Here is a 22,338-nt window from a genome sequence, read left to right as displayed (position 1 = left end):
TAGTTCTTCCTCAAATATATACCTTGTTTAGATTATCTATGATTCCTAATAAGTTCAATGAAATCCTTATATCTCCTTCCCCATTCCTGGCAATATACGGCAAAGAATTCAGGTACATAGAGGCTGAATGCCCGAAGACCAGCAAGTGGTAAATCTGCAACGAGAACAGCGGAATACAGAACCGAGATACTGAAGATTGCATCCATCAACTCATCACTGAGCAACAGAAGATAACAACATGCAAAGCGGCTCGAGTAACTATTCATCGCCCAGCTTATGACGAGCTCGACGAGAAACACTATACTATGCACTTCCCCACACCCTCTAAAGTGCGTGTATCCTGCGGACAGGATCTCTTCAAAGAATTAAAAGGAAGCTACCTTGCAACTATTCCGAAGAGTTGCTCTATTACTACATCAGACTTCGTCATCTCAAATAGGAACGATCACATTGAAGGCCAAGTACTAAAGATTATGGATATAACTTCAGAGGAATCACCGCAGCTGCAATCACCAACTTCAATAGAGTTAAATACCATCAACCTTAATCATCTACATGAGATCAACACAAAAGTTTCTGCGCAGCATCCGATAAATATAAAGTTAGAAGCAACCGAAAGCAGTATATACCACACAACCATACCACTATATCTCGTAATCGTGGGAATTGGTGTGTCCTTTATTGCGTTCCTGATTTATAAGAAATACTGGCGTATCCAAGAATCTATTAAAGAAGCACCAACGGAAATTGTAGTCCCTGAAGTCAGAACAAGGTTTGACCCTGATCAACCCCCAGCTTCCTTCACATCAAAGGTGTTCAGGCGCTGTTCTACGGGGGGAGGTGTTACGCGAGGCAACCCTGCAGCGAGTACGTGAGGCAGCCCTTGCCAAAAGTGCAAGATTGCACCCATTGTTCGGCCGCATTCCTTTGTATGAGCGTCACCTACTCTTTCACAATATGTAATAATTATTTTAACACTTTTACTCCCAACTTTGGAGTAAACAGGCACTTACTTGTAACTTAGCTGTAGTTTCTAATATTAAATCTAATCATAAGTCAAATTTGGGTTTTCTTTGAAATTCTCGGTGCGACCATACATTTTTACCTACCAAATATTTTTTTTATGTTATTGTTACAATTTCAATTTATATGTATGTATATTATATATTTCAGGTAAGTAGGTAGGAACATTATTATCGGATTTTTTAAGTCGTATTTTCTATTTTTTGAATAGTGTTCAATGTGTGTATTGTTGGCATTCTTACTTATAAATAACTATATTCTAGACTAGCAGATCCCCGCGACTTCGTCCGCGTACAAATCGATGTACACTTTCAACCCCTTCGCCCCTCTATTTATAGTTATAAAAAGTCCAGTATCATTTTACTAAAATTATAACTCAAAACATGAACGGCCGGAGGCCGCACGTTTTGAGCTTGGGTAGAATGTCCGCATTTTATGTGCTTGGGTGAAATGCCCAGCCGTAACCACGGCTAGAAGCCCTATCACAAGCCCCTGGCCGAAGGCCAGTGTATAATTTAGAGGGCGGTCGGGAGCCGCGCGTTTTATATGCATGGGTAAAATCCCCTGCCGAAGGCACTATCGGATGCCCTATCACAAACCTCCGGCCGAAGGATAGTATACTATTGAGTGCGCAGCCGCAGGCCACGCGTTTTATAAGCTTGAGTGAAATGCCCAGCCGAAGCCACGGACGTGGAAATCCCTCACACCCGCAGAGGTGTGGGGAAACAGGTTCGGGGCTGGGCCCCTTGCCTGTGGTTTCAATCGCCTGTCGTAAAAACGACAGGGTCCTTGGGGTGGCCAATAGCCTTGGGAGAATTCTAGCTATCGCTAGGAAGAATGAGGGGTTTGTGCCTTCACTGGGTTATTCCCGCTTGTGGGAAGCCCAGCTAAAGCCATGGTCGGAGGCCCTATCACAAATCCCCAGCCGAAAAGTTTATTAACTGTTAACTACCTCCCTGCCATATCTTAAGCACAAATACAAAAATAACGTTCTAATTTATTTGTAGCACAAATAAAAAGTAATAGACTGGCGAAATCCTTTAGACTACTTATTATTAACTACCTTCCTGCTAAATTTCAATTTTGTAGCATGAAAGAAAGAAGGACTTTCATACAAAGATGTGAGAGCCTTTAAACCTCTTTAATCCGGCCCTATAGCAAAATCCGTTCTTAGCGGATACCTACAACTATAAACTACGTCTCTGCCAATTTTCATGTTTGTACGTCAAACGGTAGGTACCTACTTGAGATTTCATGTTGAATGATCTTTCGGATTTATACATGGATTAAGTCCGTATATTTACTAGAACAGAATTAAAAAAAATAGGGTCTTTTTTCAACTTCACTAAATAATGCTTTACGTACCTATGCAAATACGCAATTTGCGCAAAAATTAAGTTAAGTTAGGCAAATAAAACACTATAATAATCTTGAGCATGCTTATGAAAATTGAGGAGTTCCCTTGAATTCTCCAGGATTCCATCATCAGATTTGTAGATGATGATTATGGAACCGCTTCAAATAAAGACAAAAGAATCATCCAAATCGGTTCCGGCATCTTCGAGTAATCGATAAACATTTACAAAAAAAAAGATTTGGACGAATAGAGAACTTCTTTTTTGAAGTCAGTTAACAAAAACACAAATAAATAATCTTTTTCAACTCTTTATGGGATATTTTTCTTTTTTATCCTAAACCGATCGTTTGCAGACCATTTATAAATGTGACTTGAAAAATGGATTTTTAATTTTTTTTACAAATTTTATTCCCTTTCCACCCTTCAGGGTATAAAATTTGAAAAAAAATTGAATTACATTAAATTTCGTAAATTTTTTATGATTTATGGACAATTTTTAAGATTTATTACTCTAAAAATGGAGGACTTCTCACGGCCATACTTACGCTATAACTATTTTGGATGATATTTTGGTAAAAATAAATAAATTGATTGATTCATTGAAATAAAGAAAAATAATTGAACCTTAGAGCAGAACTTTTTAACCCGAAAAGTCCAAGGTTCCCGCGGGATTTGTAAAAAATACAATTTCACGCGAACGTAGTCACAGGCCTCCAGTAGTTATACATATAAGTATCTGCCTAACTAGGTGGGTATTTAACTCTTAGATCGCGAATAAGTATATTACGACATAAAGGCCCACTTACTACAACATACATGGAAATCTCCACAAGACAAAAACGATGACAAAAATATAACTTAGCGCGTTTATAAACAAAACAGTTTTATTTATAAACGCGTTAAATCGCTATTCTTGTACCTACTTTGACAAAAGGGACATTTAGTGAGTGTGAGTCAGTTCCAGATTTTCAGATCTAATTTAGTCAAAGCCAGAGTATGTCCATAGACAATATTTAACATTATTAATTTTCTTTCAGTTGACATTTAGCAAAACTATTGTGTACATATATCTTTTTAGCCGTTTGTGGTACATATTGACAATTGACAATTTGACAATGACTTATGAGTTATGACACTGACAGACTCGTTTACGTTTCGGCACGTTTGTCGTTTACGCGGTCTTCTTTCTTCTTTAGTTTCAGAATTACTTAAATTAATTAATTAAGTATTAAATTAATAAACTTGATAAAACTGTAAAACAATGCGATTTTCAATCAAACAAACAGGCTGCGGTAGCGAGCGTATTGGTAACCTCACCGGTTTCCTTAAATCACCCGGCGCTGAAATCGAGACACCTACGACTGCATTGTTCACTCAGGTACCTGTAGTTCCAAACTTCATCATCAATATAAACTTTTTACCCAAAACTATAAATAAAAATGTGCTATATAAATAAAACAAATACCGTAAAGTGACGAGTAACGACACGACACACGTAACCACGTGGATTTGTATTCAAAACTTAGTAGGTATCATTTTATCTAATCTTTCCTGTAATGATTCACAATTTCTTGGAATGCATTTATTGTTATATGCTATTCTCTGTCATTCTTCTCTAAATTTATTCTTCTGATCACTGTATTGTGAATTGCACTGTCTTCATCTAGCAAGCATTCATAGGAACTTATTTAAACAGTTAAATATTTATGAATATGGAGGAACTTACTGTATTAATCACAGTACACAATTTGTAAAGTGTGGCTACTTTACTGATTGTAAAGTGATCACAAAAGTAGCTTCAAAAATAAAAAAAATACTTAAAGTAACCTTTATATTTCAAACTTGTACCTCTTCTAAATCTACTACCATCTTAAACTCAGCATCAGATGAGATTGCTGCTAAAGGTGGTGTGCATAAGGGTACGAACTAGGGTAGGCACTATAGGTTCATAAATATTGTACAAAATGAGAAGTTCCTGTTCTTATCGTCATCATCATTCATCATTATCAACTCATATTTGGCTCACTGTTGAGCTTGAGTCACCTCTCAGAATGAGAGGGGTTAGGCCCTCGTAACCACCACGCTGGCCCAATGCAGATTGGCAGACTGCACACAAGTGCTAAATTGTCTGTGTCTGTTTAAAAAGTCTGTTTTTTTTATTCTTTACAAGTTAGCCCTTGACTATAATCTCACGAGATGGTAAATGAAGATGCAATCTAAGATATAAGCGGGCTAACTTGTTAGGATTAGGGTGAAATTCATACCCCTTTCGGTTTCTACATGACAGTTTGGCAGTATGTCTTTGTTGGTAGGGTGGTAACTAAAGCCGGGATTTGAACCCAGGACCTCCGTCTTGTAAATCCACCGCACATACCACTGTGCCACGGAGGCCGTCAAACTTAGTAGTAACTTTTACTTAGTCTGTTATATGTGATCAATCAATGACTCAGCTTCTTTTATTTTCATTTCTAGGGAGGCAGCATCGTGCATTTAACAGCTGAAGTTTTGTCTCAAGTGTTCTCCAATACGAAATTACTATGGCTACCACTTTCCAATTCAATACATTTAGAAACTGGTGTGAAAGTACAAAATGATGGAGTGGCAAAGTTTGCTGGTTTGCAGGGACATGCAACTTGTACTACATTGCATAGTTTGTCTGAGAGTACACCGATGGGGCACTTTGAGCTTGATAGAGTACCCTTGTGGACAAAAAATGGGAAGAAAATGATTTCAGCTGATAGGTAAGATGCAAGATTTTAACTATTTAATGATGCTAGTGTGTGTATCATATAACTTTTGTCACACTACTTAATGATGCATACCATTATTATCTTGTTATCTACATAGATCTCTTTCTTTTGTTGCGATGGAATGATGGAAGAAATGAAATGAAAATACACTTTATTGTACACCATAACGAAACATACAGTACAAAAAAATAATGAAAAAAAGAAATGCACAATAGGCGGCCTTATTGCTAAAAAGCAATCTCTTCCAGGCAACCTAACGAAGAAAAAATATAGGCTAGGGTGTACAGAAGTAATATAATATATAATGAAGAGTGAGCAATATGCAGACAAAATTGTATCTTGGGCCTGCATTTGTCATAGTATGGTGCAATACAGAAATTAAATACTGCATTTTTTGACATACTATACTATTTTGCCCATTTAATTTTATTTTGCTAAATAAAAAGTTATTTTGAATATGAATTCGTAACAACTTTAGCAAGTGGTAAAGCAATCAGTAACTAAGTTATAACATAATAGCTAGGAGCATTCTCTGTCCTATTTTAGAAGAGATAAAATTATATTTAGATAACTTTATCATAAACCACTGGAAAGGTCAAATATCTATTTAGTAGTATGTATGGAAAGGTCAAATATCATTTTAAAAGATAACACAATACTAAAATGATTTAATATTTTTTTCTTGGGTTCAAACCTACTCATTTGATAATAATTGTCATACTTACATAGAGCACTGATTGGTATAAAAAAACACATTAATAACGTAATACATTAACTTTTTTAATAGGCAACTATTAAAAAAAGTTGCAGTATTACATAAAATTAACTATTTATTATTTAATTTAAATTACTAGTACTTAAAATAAAAATTTCCAGATATATGGATGTAATGGAAATATTCAAACCAGACATAATTTTGGCGATTGCAGATGGCCGCACATCAATAAATGAAGGGGGCAAGCGTTTATCCAAGTCAGTGGAAAGGAGTTATACCATGCTCAAAACTTGTGTGGACAGATGTAAGACATCGAAAGAGCTGCAGAACAGTTCTCTTGTTGGTTTGTATCTTTAATTATTCGTTATCAACCCACATTCGGCTCACTGCTGAGCTCGAATCTCCTCTCAGAATGAGAGGGGTTAGGCCACTATGCTGGCCCAATACGGATTGGCAGACTTCACTTCTCCTGAACCTCTTAGTTATAGTTGAAGTTGAGATTGTTGCGTGATTTGTTTTTCGTACTTCGTATTGATCCGGCTTGAAGGACCAAATTATGTTTGGTAGATTTGTTTGTTCCAAGACTTCGCCCTTTTTTGGAGACAAATAAAAATCTTTCGTGATTCAAAATGGATGTGTTAGTTTTCTTGCGTACTAAAGTATAGAATGACAATAGCATTAATAATTTTGACAGTTATATAAATTGATTATAATGTTTTCCTTTGAACATACACAAATATAAAAAATTTATATGGGGAATAATCACATAACGTTTTGTTTTAACACAGAATTAAGAATATTCTTTGGTATTCACCTTCACTGTCTGAGACACATAATAATTAATTTCTTCAAATGCACACAACTGAAAAGTTGAAGGTGCATGCAACGGCCCAGACCCATACCCTCCAGTATCTAAGCTCATATCCATTGGGCTATCACGGCTCTTTCTTATCTTATAGAAAATCTATACTAAATAATAATATTATACTAAATAATAAAGAGGTAAAGTACATGAGGTTGTAGAGGGTAATCTCTGGAACTATTTCATTTAATTAAATTAATTATTATCATAGCCAAATGAATGTATAATAAGTTAATGCTATATATTCTGTTATTCCAGGAGTTGTAGTAGGTTCTGGAAGTGAAAAGAAACTCGATGATAGTATTAGTAATACATTGAAACATGTGGATAGTCTGACTGGGATTGCTCTTCAAGGTATTGTGGATGGGACGGAAGAAACCATGGACATTGATTCAGAAATTTTGAATAAGCTGTTAGATAAAGTTGGAGTAAGTTTAATTTTTGTCACAATGTATAATAATATTAAATTGACTCTTTAGAAACATTATGCTGTGAAAAATTCAGTTTATAGTCAAGAGACTGATCACTGATAGACATAACTGAACACGAAAAAAAATTGACTCGTTGTCTATCAAGAAGATGTATGTACATATATCTAAAATTTGCAATTTTAATAATTTCAGAAAGCATTCCCAAAAGACTTGGTTCGCATATTTGAAGGACATTGGAACCCCAGTGTAGTATTATCAGCTGTGGAACAGGGCTGGGACTTGTTTGATGGGTCGTACCCTGTGAAGCTAACTAACATGGGGGTTGCCTTGAAGTTGAACTTTGACATTACCAAAGATAATGATACAATGTACCTGCTAGATATGATTGATGAAAGGTAAGATAATTTTGCATGTGTTTGACATCGATAAGTTATACATTTTATAATAGTAGGATCCGTAGAACATTTTTACAATTAATTACTATCAAGTTAGTTTTCCGTGAGTAGCTTCATCTTGATGAGATACTCAGCTTTTTCATTGACGACAATTCTTGATTCTTGTAGCTAACTTGGCCTTCAGGTAATAAAAAGTTTCTGAGCGTCTGTTAAGTTGTATAACTATTAATTAAGCAACAGTAAAAAAAAACATCTGGTTGGTAACAATTATTGGTAAACATCTCTCCCAACTTGTATTAATAACAAGGTTTAAATATTGATATTAATACGGGGCAGTCAGGGCAAATAGTTTAAAGAGTCCATGGATCTTAGGTCCCAAGGTGTTGGAATGGCGATGCCATACTAGGTACGGGGTACGCAGTATTGGTTGTGCTCTCACTAGGTGGACTTTTTTTTTATTCAATGACAAGTAAACCGTCGTCGCACCTGATGTTAAGTGACGACCTCTGGTACGACTATGACTTATCAGTGGTTTAATTTTGTTTTTATCACATTCCAGATATAAAGAAGATTTCACTCCAATTTTGGGAGGATGTGAATGTCTAGCGTGTAGAAAACATACGCGTGCATATATAAGACACTTGTTAAACACGCGAGAAATGTTGGCCTCTGTGTTACTAAGCATGTAAGTTTTAATTTTTTTTTCTTCTGAATATCATGGCTCATATATTTGTATATTCATTTTTATTTACACTTTTAGACATAATCTCCATCACTTCGACCAAATGTTCTGCCACGCTCGTCAACACATCGCCTCAAATACGTTTGCAGTATTCAAGCAACACATTACAAAGCAGTGTGAAATGCTGAAGGACTTCGCACCATATCGATATAAGGCCCAAAATGGACCCAATGTACAGACAGAAAAGCCAAGCTCCAAAAAGAAAAAGCAAAGACTAGTGAGTGAAGTGAAAAGTAATAATGGTAGTTAAATGTATTGTATTTATATATGGAAATGGATATATATGTTGTCCCATATCAAACATTATCTATTGAAAGGAAAATCTGATGTAAAAAAGGCAATATGCATGTATTTTTGATATTATTAATTGATTTCTGACTTATCAGCTATAATTAAGTTAAATCACCAAAAACGTTTTCTAAAAAACTAAAATAATGTATAGCTTGGCAACTTCGTTAGTAACACTCCTGATGTTCCGCGCCGGCCGGGGGGTGTGTAACGATGAATGAAAAACCCACGACTGATGCACGTCACTTCCCCGCACTTACGATTTTACACCTGCGCAGTCTATCCCCCTGTCGCCCGCATATCATGGGAGTGTTATCAACGAACTTGCCAGACATTTAAAACACCACCATTTTAGCGCACCATGAGGTGAACTATGACGTCAAAAATAACAAACACACTTTTTAATTGTAAATGTGGAAAAATATGTCACTTTTCGAACCAGAGCTGATATTTCTTTACTATTATTAAATTAATTAACAAAAGAAAATATCTGACCTTAATTCAAATAACATGCATATTGACAATTGATTTAGAATTTTTCGACTATTCGAGAACCTGTATTTTTTTTAAATTAAACCTTTAGTTAAATTATTGTATGTCTTGAGTGATATGTCATCTCGTTAAACGGTCACTTTGTGACAAAAAAACAAACATTTAAAGAAACTTCACACAGGCACACATTGCTTTTTAATATTAAAATTTGTCATTGTATTTGTTTTCCGTACTGTCTCTTAGACTGTCACTGTCTCTTAGATTTAAAATTATAAACAGTAATAAGTAGATTTTGTTTGTTCGAACGAATTTTGAATTCTAGCGGGACTAAAAAACTGCCTATCTTTACATATTATATATGTGTATATATTTGAATCTATTTGTGTAAGTATACTCTATATAGATAGATTAGAAGTATTGTAGAATTTACTACCTAATTTATGATACCTACTGTACCAGTAATTTTTTTATTTGTATATTGTGTTAGAAGTGTTAGAACATACCGATAGCGTTATTTATTTGTAGCTAAGTATTAATTTATTATTATTTATATTTCTACTTGTCGTTTAGAATGTTTTTAAAATTCCACTGTTCATTCTAAATGAAATCGTGATATAAGCAGAATGTTGATTTGAGTTGGTGCATAAAATTAATAATTTTCTTGATTATTATGAACATAATGGTGATAATCGTATATGGATTATCTCCATTAATTATTAATTAATATTATAAATTCGAAAGTTAGTCTGTCTGTCTGTCGTCTTTCACAGCTAAACCACTATTCCAATGTTGATGAAATTCGATATAGAGATAAATTGGACCTTGGGGTAGAACATAGGTATACTTTTTACCCCCGAAAATTCCATGGTTCCCGGGATTTGTAAAAACAGAATTTCACGCGAACGACGTCGCGGGTATCTTTGTAAAGGACTAGCAGAACCGTGAGGTTTCGCCCATTTAGTTCCCATTGCCGTGGAAATACGGGGGTCAAATATAGCCTTATTTTATTCACTGATAATGTAGCTTTCCGTTGATGAAAATATTTTTTTATAGCCCAGTAGCTTCAGAACCGAATACCGTATTCGTATTTTCGAACAAACGAAGATTCAAATTACCTCTTTATAATATCAGTATAGATCGAGTTCACTATCTTTAACTAGAATTCTTACTTGATACAGTAAAAAATATTCACATATTACTCAATAGTTTTCTAAAAGTTATGATTGGCTTAATTTCAAATTGTTTAGATTGGCGAAGCCTTCAACTTCATTGTATTGCATTAGTAAAGTAAAAAGAAATGGATTTTATTAGTTGTTTTTTTTATAATTTAATTTAATTATTTATTAGTTTTAGTTTATCGTTAGTATTAAGTGCTGTGAAGAACCAAAATTAATCATTTTGAACCAATAATTAGTACAACAAACCTACCTAATATTCTGTTATAAGTTTTCGCATAATATGATTGTGTTAGTGTATAAGTTTAAATATAATATTGTGTGTGTGTGGTAGCATATAAGTAATTTTTTTTTAAAAGTAATTGAGTAAAAAAAACTTATGAATTTTCGAAAAATAAGCATTTTATGTGGAAATCATATATACTCCGCGCCACGAAAGAAGTCCCGCGGCTAAAACCTGAACTAAAATTGACAGCGCCTTACACAAATGACAATACGACCGCCATTACCAAATAACGAAGAACCAATGGACGCTGGGGTCCCAAGGTGCTGGAAAGACGACCCCGCACTAAAAAGCGCAGTGTTGGTCGACCCCCTACCAGGCAACAAGCGAGTCGCAGGGATTCGCTGGATGCAGGCGGCTCAGGATCGTGATGTTTGGAAGTCCCTACAAAAGGCCTATGTCTTGCAGTGGGCGTCCATTGGCTGATTTGATGATGATAAAGCTTAACACCTATGCCTGAGGTTGATGGTTTGCACAATATAGGATGTTTCACTATAGCTTGGCAACTTCGTTCGTAACACTCCCAATGTTGCGCGCGGGGTGGGCAGCGTGTAGCGATGAATGAAAAACCCACGACTGGTGCTCGTCACTTCTCCGCACGCACTATTTCACACCCGCACAGTCTTTCCGCCCGTCGCCCGCATATCATGGGAGCCTTATCAACGATCTTGCCAGGCTATAATATGCACTGTGCAGTTATACTTTGTGAAATTTTCCATCTAACATCAGGTGGGACGGTGTACTTAATCCCTCAACTATCACTATATAAAGTGAATACATAAAGACATACAGATTACAAATCAAACAAAAATTTCGATGATGCATTTTCAGTGTGTTAACATTACAATTGTTTAAAGTTATTTAACTTAGTTATCTAATATTTAACTAAGTTACATAACTTGAAAAAATTCAACTTCAATATGCATACATATAAGACTTTAATGTTACCTATGTGATAGGTAAATAAATTTATTATAACTGTCATATTTTTTTTTTCTACTATTTCCTTTACCTAACCCACAGACAATTCTATTGCAGCTTTGCAGCAACTATGTATGCCCTTTAAAATTGTTTTTAATAGAGGTCCTGGGTTCGATTCCCAGCTCAGGTCAATTTAGGATTTTCTAATTTCGTTCCGGTCAGCTCGAGACTCGAGCTCAGTAGTGAGCTGATTTCGGGTGGATAATGACGATGACCTAAATAAAAAAAAACCATCATCTCCATCGTTTCTTCTGTGTAGGCATTCGTCTTTCACTTCACCTGAATAGGCTACTGCCTGCTGTACAAAACTAGAAGATTTTTTGCATATAGGCAGTTTAGATGCTTAGAAACTCTAATCACATTTTTATTTGTGAAAATAATCTCGTAATTGTAATATTTTTATAAAACAAAATTGTATTTTTATCACGTCACCGCAAACGCCAATCATAAACTGTGACTTCATTCGCTACAAGGCATCGGTTTGTGATTGGCACTTGTGGTGACGTGATATATCAGATCACTGCAAACGCCAATCATGTTATCTCTATGAATGACGTCACTTGCTAATGTGTTGTGTTTCGGCGGCAAAAATTTTACGTAGATATTTTTTCATTTATATTAAATTTTTTACTGGTTGACGGGACAAAATAAAATATAGCTTATAATACTTCCATAATTCAATTAAAACACTGTTTACAAAAGAGGCAAGTAGCCTATTCTGCTAGTACTTCAGCGCACCGACTCCGATACCTACATACGCTAGTGTAATGTAAAACCGATTAGTCAGAAAATAACGTATTTGATAAGAATGTGCAGCGTTGAGCGTTGACGTCATACGGTAGGTACATTCTTGCCTTTCGCGTCACATGTACCTCCTATATATTTACTCCTAGGCAATGGTAGGCACAGGGATTTTAATTAGGGTAGGCATTTATCATTGCTTTCCATCAAGCATGATTGTAGTGAAGCGTAAGCATATACCTACAACATAAAAAACGTTGCGTACCACGTAGCACGGCGATTCTCTTTCTACAATCGCTAAGGCTTCAAAACTTAAAAAAATTATAGAAATGACATGTGTTATCGACAGGTCACGTGATTAAGTTATCGATCGGATCTGTCGTTCGTTTCGCATACATTTTTTTAGTTTTCAAATCGTTAGCGTTTGTAGAATGAGAATCGACGTCCCTTCAGGCCCTGGTTCGTAATGGGGCCTCAGGGAAGGCAGTGCATCTTTGCATCTATGGGATGCACGCAACTGACAGTATATTTTCTAAGTATAAAGCCTCTATAGCTCAACGGTAAAGCGATCGGACTCATCACCGAGGGGTGGTAATTCGATTCCCGCCTCGTTAGTCTATTGTCGTAGGTACCCTCTCCTAATACCGTCTTTCACGACTGTTAAATTTTAGTTTAGCATATACTTATAGGTACTTACCATAAAAGTGTCTCTTATAGTGCGAAATCCGACATGAGAAATATATAATTTACAAGACGGAGGTCCTGGGTTCGATCCCTGGCTGGGCCGATTGAGATTTTCTTAATTCAGGTCTGGCTGGTGGGAGGCCTCGGCTGTGGCTAGTTATCACCCTATCGGCAAAGACGTACCGCTAAGCAATTTTGCGTTCCGGTACGATGTGTAAAAACCGAAAGATATGTAGTTTCATCCTCCTCCTAACAAGTTAGTCCGCTTCCATAGTAGATTGCATCATAACTTACCATCAGGTGAGATTGTAATAAAGCGCTAACTTGTAAAGAATAAAATTTTTTTTTTTCTTTTGTTGTTGTCACAATACAGATTTCGTCATTTTATGTTATTAGACTCGGCGTTTACGTTTATGATTGAGCTTTATATTTATTGATAGTAAACATTGGGTCACACCAGATAGCATAGAGCAGGTTTGTGAAATGAAATGAATGAGTTAACACATTTTACATAATATTTTATTGACGATATTTACATAATATTTTAGTGACCACACTTATTGAGCTAGGCGTACCATATGAAATGTGCATCAAGTTATGTAATTGTATTACATTACAAATAGGTGTATTACAAACTAATATAGATTTAGAGGGTTTGGCAGGATTTTGCTTGAAATTTCATTGTTCGAATACAGGCCTAATGTGTTATCAATAAAAATACGTACAACCCAACCTTCATATAAAATATATATAACGAAATATTGTAACTGTTTAATGCACAACAGTATTTAAATATATCATTTTAAATAAACTATAAAATTCGAATTATATAATACATTGAGATATAAAAATGAGTATAGTTTATAAGGACATTCATTTGGCGAACGATTAATTATTGAATTCACTACTAATTGGCACATAAAATACAGCGATGTAATAAATAGCCTAAACATCGGCTAATGTAACTTACATTAGACATTTCATTAAAACATTCATAATTCCAATAAATTAAATATTACTATCTAGATAAAAACATGATTTAAAATGATTAAATTAGTAACTTTCATCTTCGGTATTTTTTTCATACATAAAAGTATTCATCCCTTTATGCTTATTCAAGTAATGTTTGCTCTTAGATATGAGTTTCTTCGTTCTAATGATAATTTTGTAAAGTGTCTCACAAAAGAGTTAAAACCCTTAACTAAAAATGGAATATAAAACTTTGTAAACACTACAAATAATTGCAATGCACCAGGCATAATTGATAAGTTATAGCCAATACGATTACATAAGTTATCAAAAGAGAAATTTATAGGCGAAAAATTAGTATGACAAGCATAGAAAACGTGTTATCAGTTCATACCTACAATTTCAAGAGAGCGTGATATGTCCATCACAGATTATTGTAATCCTATTGGCTACATCATCACTTCAACTATTCACAGTACTACAAATTAGCCGACACAATTCCTCTATTCTAACATTATGTGATACAAGTAGGTAATACAAAAGCAAGATCTCAGTTTTAAAATGACAATGCATTGTAATAAATCATACACTTAGTATTAATTTCGAGTTTCGCGTAAACGATAGCTTGATAGCAAAAAGAACTTTGTTCCAATGCCCCTCACTGCACTAAAGCTAACAAACGTTCACTACATAAAGTTAGCTGCGTCCCCTTTCACTGGTTTACACTATTTTTTTTATAGTATCACATGTCCTTCTTTTTCTTTTCACATTTAGAGACATTATAATATATTTACTCCCGGCCCTTGCACTATACAAACTCATTTGTACCGGGTGTATTGAGCGGCTCTTGACTCTGGAAAGAAAAAAAATAATTTAGATTGCTATTTGTGAACTAATTTTATAATTCGGCGTGAGGACTACATTTCGGATAATCAATAAATTAGTTGACACAAAGACTATGCTAGTGACACCACGTGTATCGTCTTATAATCAAATCTTAGTATAGGTAGTTCTTCTATTCCCGGAAGACGTACAGCTTTGGATGTGGTAGTAAGTGACAATACAATATAATTTGTGTGTAATTTGATGCCTTAGCAATCTGCCCCTGTGGACCCCTTTAATTAAGTGAACGAATAGGTAGGTAAAATATGTACCTATCATCAATTTAAAACGCGCAGATTTTTAAATTTTGAACTTTCGTGGGCTCTTTTTTCTCTCGATCGTCTTTGATGCCTGGACGGGCTGGCCTAAGCAATAGCTTAAATGCTAATCCAGGACTGGCGTGGATAAATAAATACCAGACAGGTAATTCATTAATAGTGTGTTTTTGCACTGCTGATGCTCCTTCAATTTTGAATACCAACGCACCGGCTGAGCAACGTTGGCTGTTTATCTTATATCCAAACCCAAGCAGTCTTCCGAGAGCAGAAAGTTTGACACTTTGGCTGTTTGTAAATGTATGTCTGGGGTAATGAAATACCAAGATCTTATGTTGATGCACGTAGCATCGCAGCATGTAACACGTCTACCTATGTTTTTGGCGTTACTATCACATATAACTTACCGAAAATTAGAAGCCCTCGTTTGATAACGCATGAAAAATAAATATCTCAGCAGTAAATTATAAAAATATGGCCTATACTATGCAAAGGACAAAACACTATTAATGGTACTATTTACAATGTTACACCTACCATCAAATACCATTTTTTTTGGCAACTATTCTTTAATACTGATGCGGTAAAAACGTTGGCACAATTTATCGCCACGACCTTATACACTAACGAAAATATTTTCTATAAATTCCTTAATATAATAATCCTAATAAATATAATCAGACTAAATACATACATCGAATTTAAAATGTCTTAGGCAGACCTTACCAAATGTTTACCTATTTAAATATTTGTTTTTACTATTTACATTATATTTTTTGGCTATAAATAAGTAGACATAGATAGATAGGGGTTGTATAGTTTCATTGTACGTAAAATTAGTGTAGTGATATTTTGAAAATAATTTTTGGAGCGTAGACAAAAAATGTTAACAGAAGACAGCAAGTCGATTACAATATCCACTTAACATAATGGCACGGATACATTTACAACACGCCACGCTATAAAAGCAATGTAAGTCGAATCTAATTCAATCTTACTAACATTCAAAGTGGTAATGTGTTAATGCTGCAAAAGACTGAAAGAATTGCCAAAATTTCCATGTAAAAAATTGTGCAACTTTTCGCGAAAATTTAGAGCTTCATTTCTTACTTGTTTAGTTAACTTTGTCGAGTGTGAAATGTGTATTAATAGAGTTGCATGAATCAATAATAGTGGTGTCATGTGGCGTGAGCGTGTTGCCAATGTGTTTCCAGCTTAATTGTTTCCACATTGGATAGTAGATCCGGTTGGACCGACTTATCTGAGGCTGTTTTGTATATTGAGTGTGCACTCCATTGCGGTTAGCGCTCTTACCTCCTCTCCCACTGTACTGGGGTATAGCTTGCTGCCTGGTGCGTATCCATTTTGTTCGAGGGCAAATTGGTTCTCCGTTGTCTTGCGGTACACCGGGTTGTCGAAGTTCATTGAGGTGACATTACGATGTACGTAATGTCGGTACATGACAACCGCGATCTGTGAATAAAAAAAGAATTGTTAATAAGTATGTTCATTGCACTAGGAAAAAGATTAGGGATAGACCTAGACACTGATCTAATTATTAAACCTGTACCGATCGAGACCGACCTTAATAAAGCAGCAAGATTATTTTAAGGTAATAACAACTGATGGAATTATTTAGTTTGTCTATTTAGCGTTGCATAGTGGTAAGACGATAGTAGTATACTACTGCCTTTCTTGATGAGTACTGTTTACTAACAAAGAAATTAGAAATGAAAGTAGAAAACGCATGTAGTTCATAACTTATTTTAAATTATGCATGTTTTAATATGTTATATAAAAAATATTAACCATAACTTATTTTTCTGAGCTTACCTAATAATTTTTTTTTTCATTAATTTAAAACAAGTAAATTTTTGTAAAAATTATTATTAGGTGTGAAATGACTTTATACCCTCATTTTTAATTTGTTTGTTGGTAAACAGTACTCATCAAGAAAGGCTGTTGTATTTAAAATACGTTAAATTGACTTCCCAGAATATATTGACTATAACAAGTTTTATAGACGTTTAAGCTCAAGGTTTTGATTGTGACAATAAAGTTAAAACTATTTTTTTTTTTCTTTTTTTTATGCTTACGCTTGACCACAATCAAGCCTGATGGAAAGCAATGATGAGGTCTAAGATGAAGCGCGCTTGCCTAGAAGATGCCTATTCACTCTTGCCTTGAAGGTGCACAAATTATACGTGTCAGGAAACACAGACGCCGGAAGGGCATTCCATATTTTGGCAGTTCTTATTAGGAACGTTGACGCAAAACGTTTCGTGCGGGTTGATTGCACGTTGACAACAAAAGGATGCCATTTTTCACGGCGTCTCGCTGTTCTGTGGTAAAATGGGGACGGAGGAACTAGATCGTAAAGTTCCTGTGCACACTCTCCAAAGTATATGCGATAAAAGACCGATAGACAGGCGACGTTGCGTCGGGTTGAAGACTTTGCAATTTTGCCCTTGTCAACGATTATTTTTATTAATTATTTTTATTGATATGATACGAAGCAAAGATGGCTCCATTATATAAGAAGTTGACTAAGATCACAAAATCTTTGGAATGTATGACGTCGACGTATAGACGTAACTCAACTCAAACAACTGCAATAGGTTAGAAAACAGTATTTGTACAATTGGGTAAAAGAAAAAGAAAACAAGCTAAGTATTTGTTTTATATTTCTATCATTTACTAATCATATTAAGATCTTAATTCACTAGCTTTCTGTCTGTTTCGTGTCTAGTTGATATTGTGTTGATTGTATCTAAGTACTTAGACTTCATAATATCTTCCTTATTGAAATCTTTAATAGTGATTTATTATATTGCAGATAACGTGAAATTTAATAAAAATAGAATTATATAATTAGCTGCCTTTAGGTACTTAAGGTGCATAAAAATACGCATAAATTGATTGCATTAAATTATCTTAACTCATCAGCTTATTTATCAATTTGATGGATATATGACGGAAATGAAATTGGGTGTGCGATGTAGTAAAGAGATTATTTAATTAATTACGTACTTTATCTTTAAGTACCGTCATTACAGTGTTATAAATAAACTAGATAACACCGGTAGCGTGTATTTTGTTTAAAATAACATTATAATTTAACATTACAAAATAACACTAGAAGGCCAGACTGCATTTCGGTATTTCAGCATTTTGTTCATTTGTTTATTTAGTAAAATTTATGACGACTTTCAACATTTTTTAGATTTCTTTTACAGTTTACTAACTTTAATTAGAAAGCCCTATAATGCTTCTTATTGTAAAACATGTTTTTAAAGTTAGCCTTTAGATAAGGTTAAAATACGAAAAATACAGCCAATCTTCCGGTGTAAGTGTAAAAACAAATATAAAGAGAATCATTTCATCAAAAAAAAAAATGCCGCATAATTTGTAGACCGTTAAAACCTACACATGAATTACACATCGACCGCCTTATTGGTAATCGACTGCTTACGTCTGACACCCGAGACGAAAGTAACCGTCGCTCGGTTAATACGAAATACGATAGCAAGGCAAGGACAACATTCATAGCGAATGCATAGGCCGCTTTCGGACACGTGTCGTGAATATTTTTTCAAGTAGGGTCAAGAGCTAGTAGTGTAGCTAAAGTAGTGCTGCGTACGTACTCGTATCTTCAAAATGCAAGTAATTGCGTGGAAAACAAGCCTAGTCGGTTACTCGTGAAGTTTTACTACAATTATAATACGAGCTTCGACTACCAGTCTATCTTGAAACTGCTCGGTATGGTTTTCTTTTTAAGTGCAATTCTTGTAGACTTAATGTCACTCCAATATAAACACGTTTTCTACGTTAAATTGGTTGTCAAGTGGACAATTGTCGCTCTAGTAACAGAGCTTTTAAAATTGGAGGACAATTATTATACGTAACTATGCGTAAATTAAAGCCTGAAGTTTTGCGACTAAATGAACATTTGTAAATTAGATAGCACTATGGATAATGTCACAAAAGCATGATATTCGTAATCAAAAGCTATGGATGACAAAGCATAAAAGTATTATGGAACATATTTCTTAATATTTTTACACTTGATTTCTACTCCAATTCAAACTTGGTTGCCGTTATAAACATGACTTGCGTGTTTGTTTTTTTTGTATTTATCAATTGTCGTACTTCTGTCTAGTAGAGTCGAGCTAACATAAGGCCTAATAGGTATTTCAAAGCTCGTGTACGGTTACGTTAACAACAATTAATTGTGTTCACATAATCGAAATCAATCATAAATTAGACGGGAAAATCGATGTTATAAACGGAAGGATATTAAAATTAATTTCGTTAAATAAATCTCAACTAAAATTAACAAAATTTAATTTCAGCGTTATCTGCGGTTTATTTTGACTAAATAAAATATTTGTTAATTAGCAATATAATGAAACTGAGACATGGGCAGAAGCCTTACAAGAACGAGGACATGGCTACGTCTTCGGAACTGTTTGCTTGATTAAAAAACTGATTGAATTGCTCATGAGATTTGTGATTCAGGGACACCTACTATAATGGATGCTGTAACACATTTAAAACGGCTGCTTACGTCATTGATCAAAAAGTTTCGCGTTGATTCACTAAAAAGTTTAATGTAAACTCATTCATGTATTCCGATTTAGATATGCTCAAGGATATACCTACATAAATTGTTAACGTTATAATTATAACTAGGGTCGTGTATGTGAACGAGTGAGCATTAACTTTACAAATTACAACAATGTTAATTGCGAAATTAGGCAGTCAAAGGTTGATTAAATTATTGAAATGTAACAATTATGCTGTGTTAAACAATTAATTATGATCAACGCTGTTATGATGATTGGTAATCTTAGTTTTAGCCTGAAACTTGTTGCAAATAAGGCTAATTCCTTATCAAATTGAATAATTAATTTATATATACGGTATTTTTTTTTAAACTGAGAAATAGAATCTGGTTTTAATGTTCGGCGATCAACTTACCAAAGCTCCAAGTATTATTATTCCGGAGATCACTGCAACGACAATGCCCGCAACAACACTTGCGTCGCGCCCGCTACTTGAGATTCCTGATCCTGCCTTGTTTGTTGTTTCCGGTACGTCTGTAATAAACAAAAATGTTGTCTTAGTAATACAATTATATAAAGTTCATCTTTCGATCTAGAGACTCAAAACAATAATTTTATTTAAGACATTCTTATCAAAATTCTCATTTAAATCATCTAACTTGTTTTGTTTTACTTGATATTAATCTAGAATCTTAAGACATTACATCTTAAAAAATTAACAATTTTACAATGTTTAATATATCCGAGAATAGAAATAAAACATACAAAAGAAAAAGAAGATTATTCACAGGATGATGTTGAAAACCTTCACCATAACAAGCGTTTGAAAATTGCAAGATAATGTTAAAACGCAAAGCATGTCCGTTCAAGTGTTTATTGACTTATTAGTAATTTTGAAGTTTTGATCGATGATTCATACAGGTAGATACTATGAAATTAGATTTTAGTTAACATTCGTATAGATAACTGAGGTCCGTTCTTCCTTTGAGGTCCGTAACTACATACTACGAGTACGTAAGCCGGTACTGACAGGGTGCCGGTCTAATTCCCTGTCTTATATGATATGAAACCTCTAATTTATTGCAAAAATTCATTCTTCAGGGCCAAGCTGTACGACATTGAGAATTAATATAACATTATCGAAAAGTATTTTGTGACTTGAACAAAGAGTCAACTCTTCGTTCATGAAGTAATTTATGACCTCGTAGTTAAGATAGGATTTCCATGTCTTACAAAACCAAAACTTGGTGAAGAAGTAGTTCTTACGACTTTAATTGGGCCCAATTTATTTATACAAAGGCATTTTCTAAAATACAGCTATGCACTCAAAAACCACAAATCACTAGTGATATGAAATCGCAATGAGGATATCGATAGGCGTAGTAACCACTAAATTCTATTTAGAGACTGTGTCTACGGATCGTGCCAACTCTGTCCGTTACTTAACTAAAATATCTCCACCTAATTAATAGTTAGAATAATTTACAATGACTCTTTGCTAATCTAGCTTTATCACAATCAAAGTTATGACAGGAAGAGATTTTTAATTAAAATGTGCTACAATAAACACAATTGCATTCAGTGTTATAAATTGAAAGAGCTAACCTCCGATTGTTATCCCGCGTTTAGTTTGAATGAGCTCTTTGAATTGATGTTATTATGTTTATGTTAATATGAACACATACAGTTTTAGTTAAAATTTATGTAAGTTTTATGATTTACACAAAGCGAAGTAGTAAAATACATTTTAAGTGCCAATATGTTTTCACCATATTTAAAGCAATGCATTTAGAATTAGTGTCAATCGGTTTTTAAATTATACCCAAAGTTATTGCACAAAATGGTTATGTGAATGTTGCTTGCGCTATTAGAAAGCGTCTGTGTGTCTTCCCATTTTTTATCTAGCCAGAAAGTTCGTGAGATTAAAAGTTAATAATGACCACAATACGTTACCCTTAGTGTTAAAGTTTTTGAGAACTTCAGGCAAATAAGCCCGGCTTAATGTCTCGTAACTATAATGAGATTCTTTTATTGCTTTTTCGGTTGTATCTGGTATCCTCTCCAACGCGACGGGTTTGAGGAACAAGTCTATGAATGGTTGATTCTTCTTTTTAAAGTCTTCTTTATCACTCTCCCAGTAAGCCTTCATTGGCTCTGCTTTTGGATCTACAGGAACGGTCACTTCCTCTGGCTCTTCGGTAGAATCCTCGCTCGTAGCGATCGCTCGTCCCAACTTGAAGAGAAGGCCTAGCCCTTCTCTTTGTAACGTCTGCATATGTGTTAAACTTTTCCTTAATTAATCCCTTCTAATACTATTCATCCCTTGGCAAGTTAGAAGTTTGGCATTCCCTGTGAATCAGTCAATGAATCCCTTGTTGAAGACACACAGATATTCAAACATTCACAAATGAATGGTCAGGTTAGTACAGAGCTATGAGTATTACTGTTGCCTAATTCACTGATCACCTGATTATATTATGCCTAACGATAAGATAAATTATCAGATGTAATGAAAAATGATACAACCCGTTTAGTAAAGCATGCCGGGGTTCAAGTTTGAGGCGGGAGGTTAAAACACGATTGTTTCCAAACAAGTAATTGATTAATTACTAGCTGTGTTCGCGTTTCTACTCTAATTAGCATTTGCAATCAATTAACCTCGGATGCCGCAAATTTGAACCGTCACCCAAAAAAACAATGTGGGGTAGTAAGAACGGGGATTTGGTTG

The 22,338-nt window shown here is 34.6% G+C and overlaps 2 protein-coding genes across 11 annotated transcripts in view; one reads left to right on the top strand and one right to left on the bottom strand.

Annotated features, from left to right (window-relative positions):
• Positions 1-3,529: 3,529 nt before the first annotated feature.
• LOC112057723 (queuine tRNA-ribosyltransferase accessory subunit 2) lies at positions 3,530-11,494 on the top strand. Its single transcript, XM_024098259.2, has 7 exons — positions 3,530-3,758; positions 4,853-5,121; positions 6,007-6,188; positions 6,966-7,135; positions 7,331-7,533; positions 8,093-8,218; positions 8,294-11,494. The coding sequence occupies exons 1-7, from the start codon at positions 3,642-3,644 to the stop codon at positions 8,523-8,525; spliced, it is 1,299 nt and encodes a 432-aa protein (XP_023954027.2). The 5' UTR covers positions 3,530-3,641; the 3' UTR covers positions 8,526-11,494.
• A 1,922-nt stretch (positions 11,495-13,416) lies between these two features.
• The window catches only part of LOC112057725 (low-density lipoprotein receptor), a 313,316-nt gene continuing 304,394 nt past the window's right edge, over positions 13,417-22,338 (bottom strand). For 8 of the 10 annotated variants that reach the window (XM_052882318.1, XM_052882299.1, XM_052882313.1 and 5 more), the window contains 3 exons: positions 20,026-20,144; positions 16,360-16,518; positions 13,417-14,741 (listed from right to left, as the gene is read on the bottom strand). In XM_052882318.1, coding sequence (XP_052738278.1) covers positions 14,697-14,741; positions 16,360-16,518; positions 20,026-20,144 — 323 coding nt within the window. In that variant the 3' untranslated portion in view covers positions 13,417-14,696. Of the gene's footprint in view, positions 14,742-15,452; positions 16,519-20,025; positions 20,145-21,762; positions 21,960-22,338 lie in introns of those variants that run through there. The other 2 variants (XR_008250937.1, XM_052882344.1) reach the window with 2 other exon arrangements.

This window comes from Bicyclus anynana, chromosome 1 (genome assembly GCF_947172395.1).
Source record: "Bicyclus anynana chromosome 1, ilBicAnyn1.1, whole genome shotgun sequence".
NCBI lineage: Eukaryota > Metazoa > Arthropoda > Insecta > Lepidoptera > Nymphalidae > Bicyclus > Bicyclus anynana.
This window is presented reverse-complemented; position numbering and strand designations above follow the sequence as displayed.

Excerpts from the sequence above, each read along its gene's own strand:
- LOC112057723 (XM_024098259.2), top strand. The coding sequence starts at position 3,642 with ATGCGATTTTCAATCAAACAAACAGGCTGCGGTAGCGAGCGTATTGGT. Across the intron at positions 6,189-6,965 it reads GCAGAACAGTTCTCTTGTTG|GAGTTGTAGTAGGTTCTGGA; the intron begins GTTTGTATCTTT and ends CTGTTATTCCAG. Across the intron at positions 8,219-8,293 it reads GCCTCTGTGTTACTAAGCAT|ACATAATCTCCATCACTTCG; the intron begins GTAAGTTTTAAT and ends TTACACTTTTAG.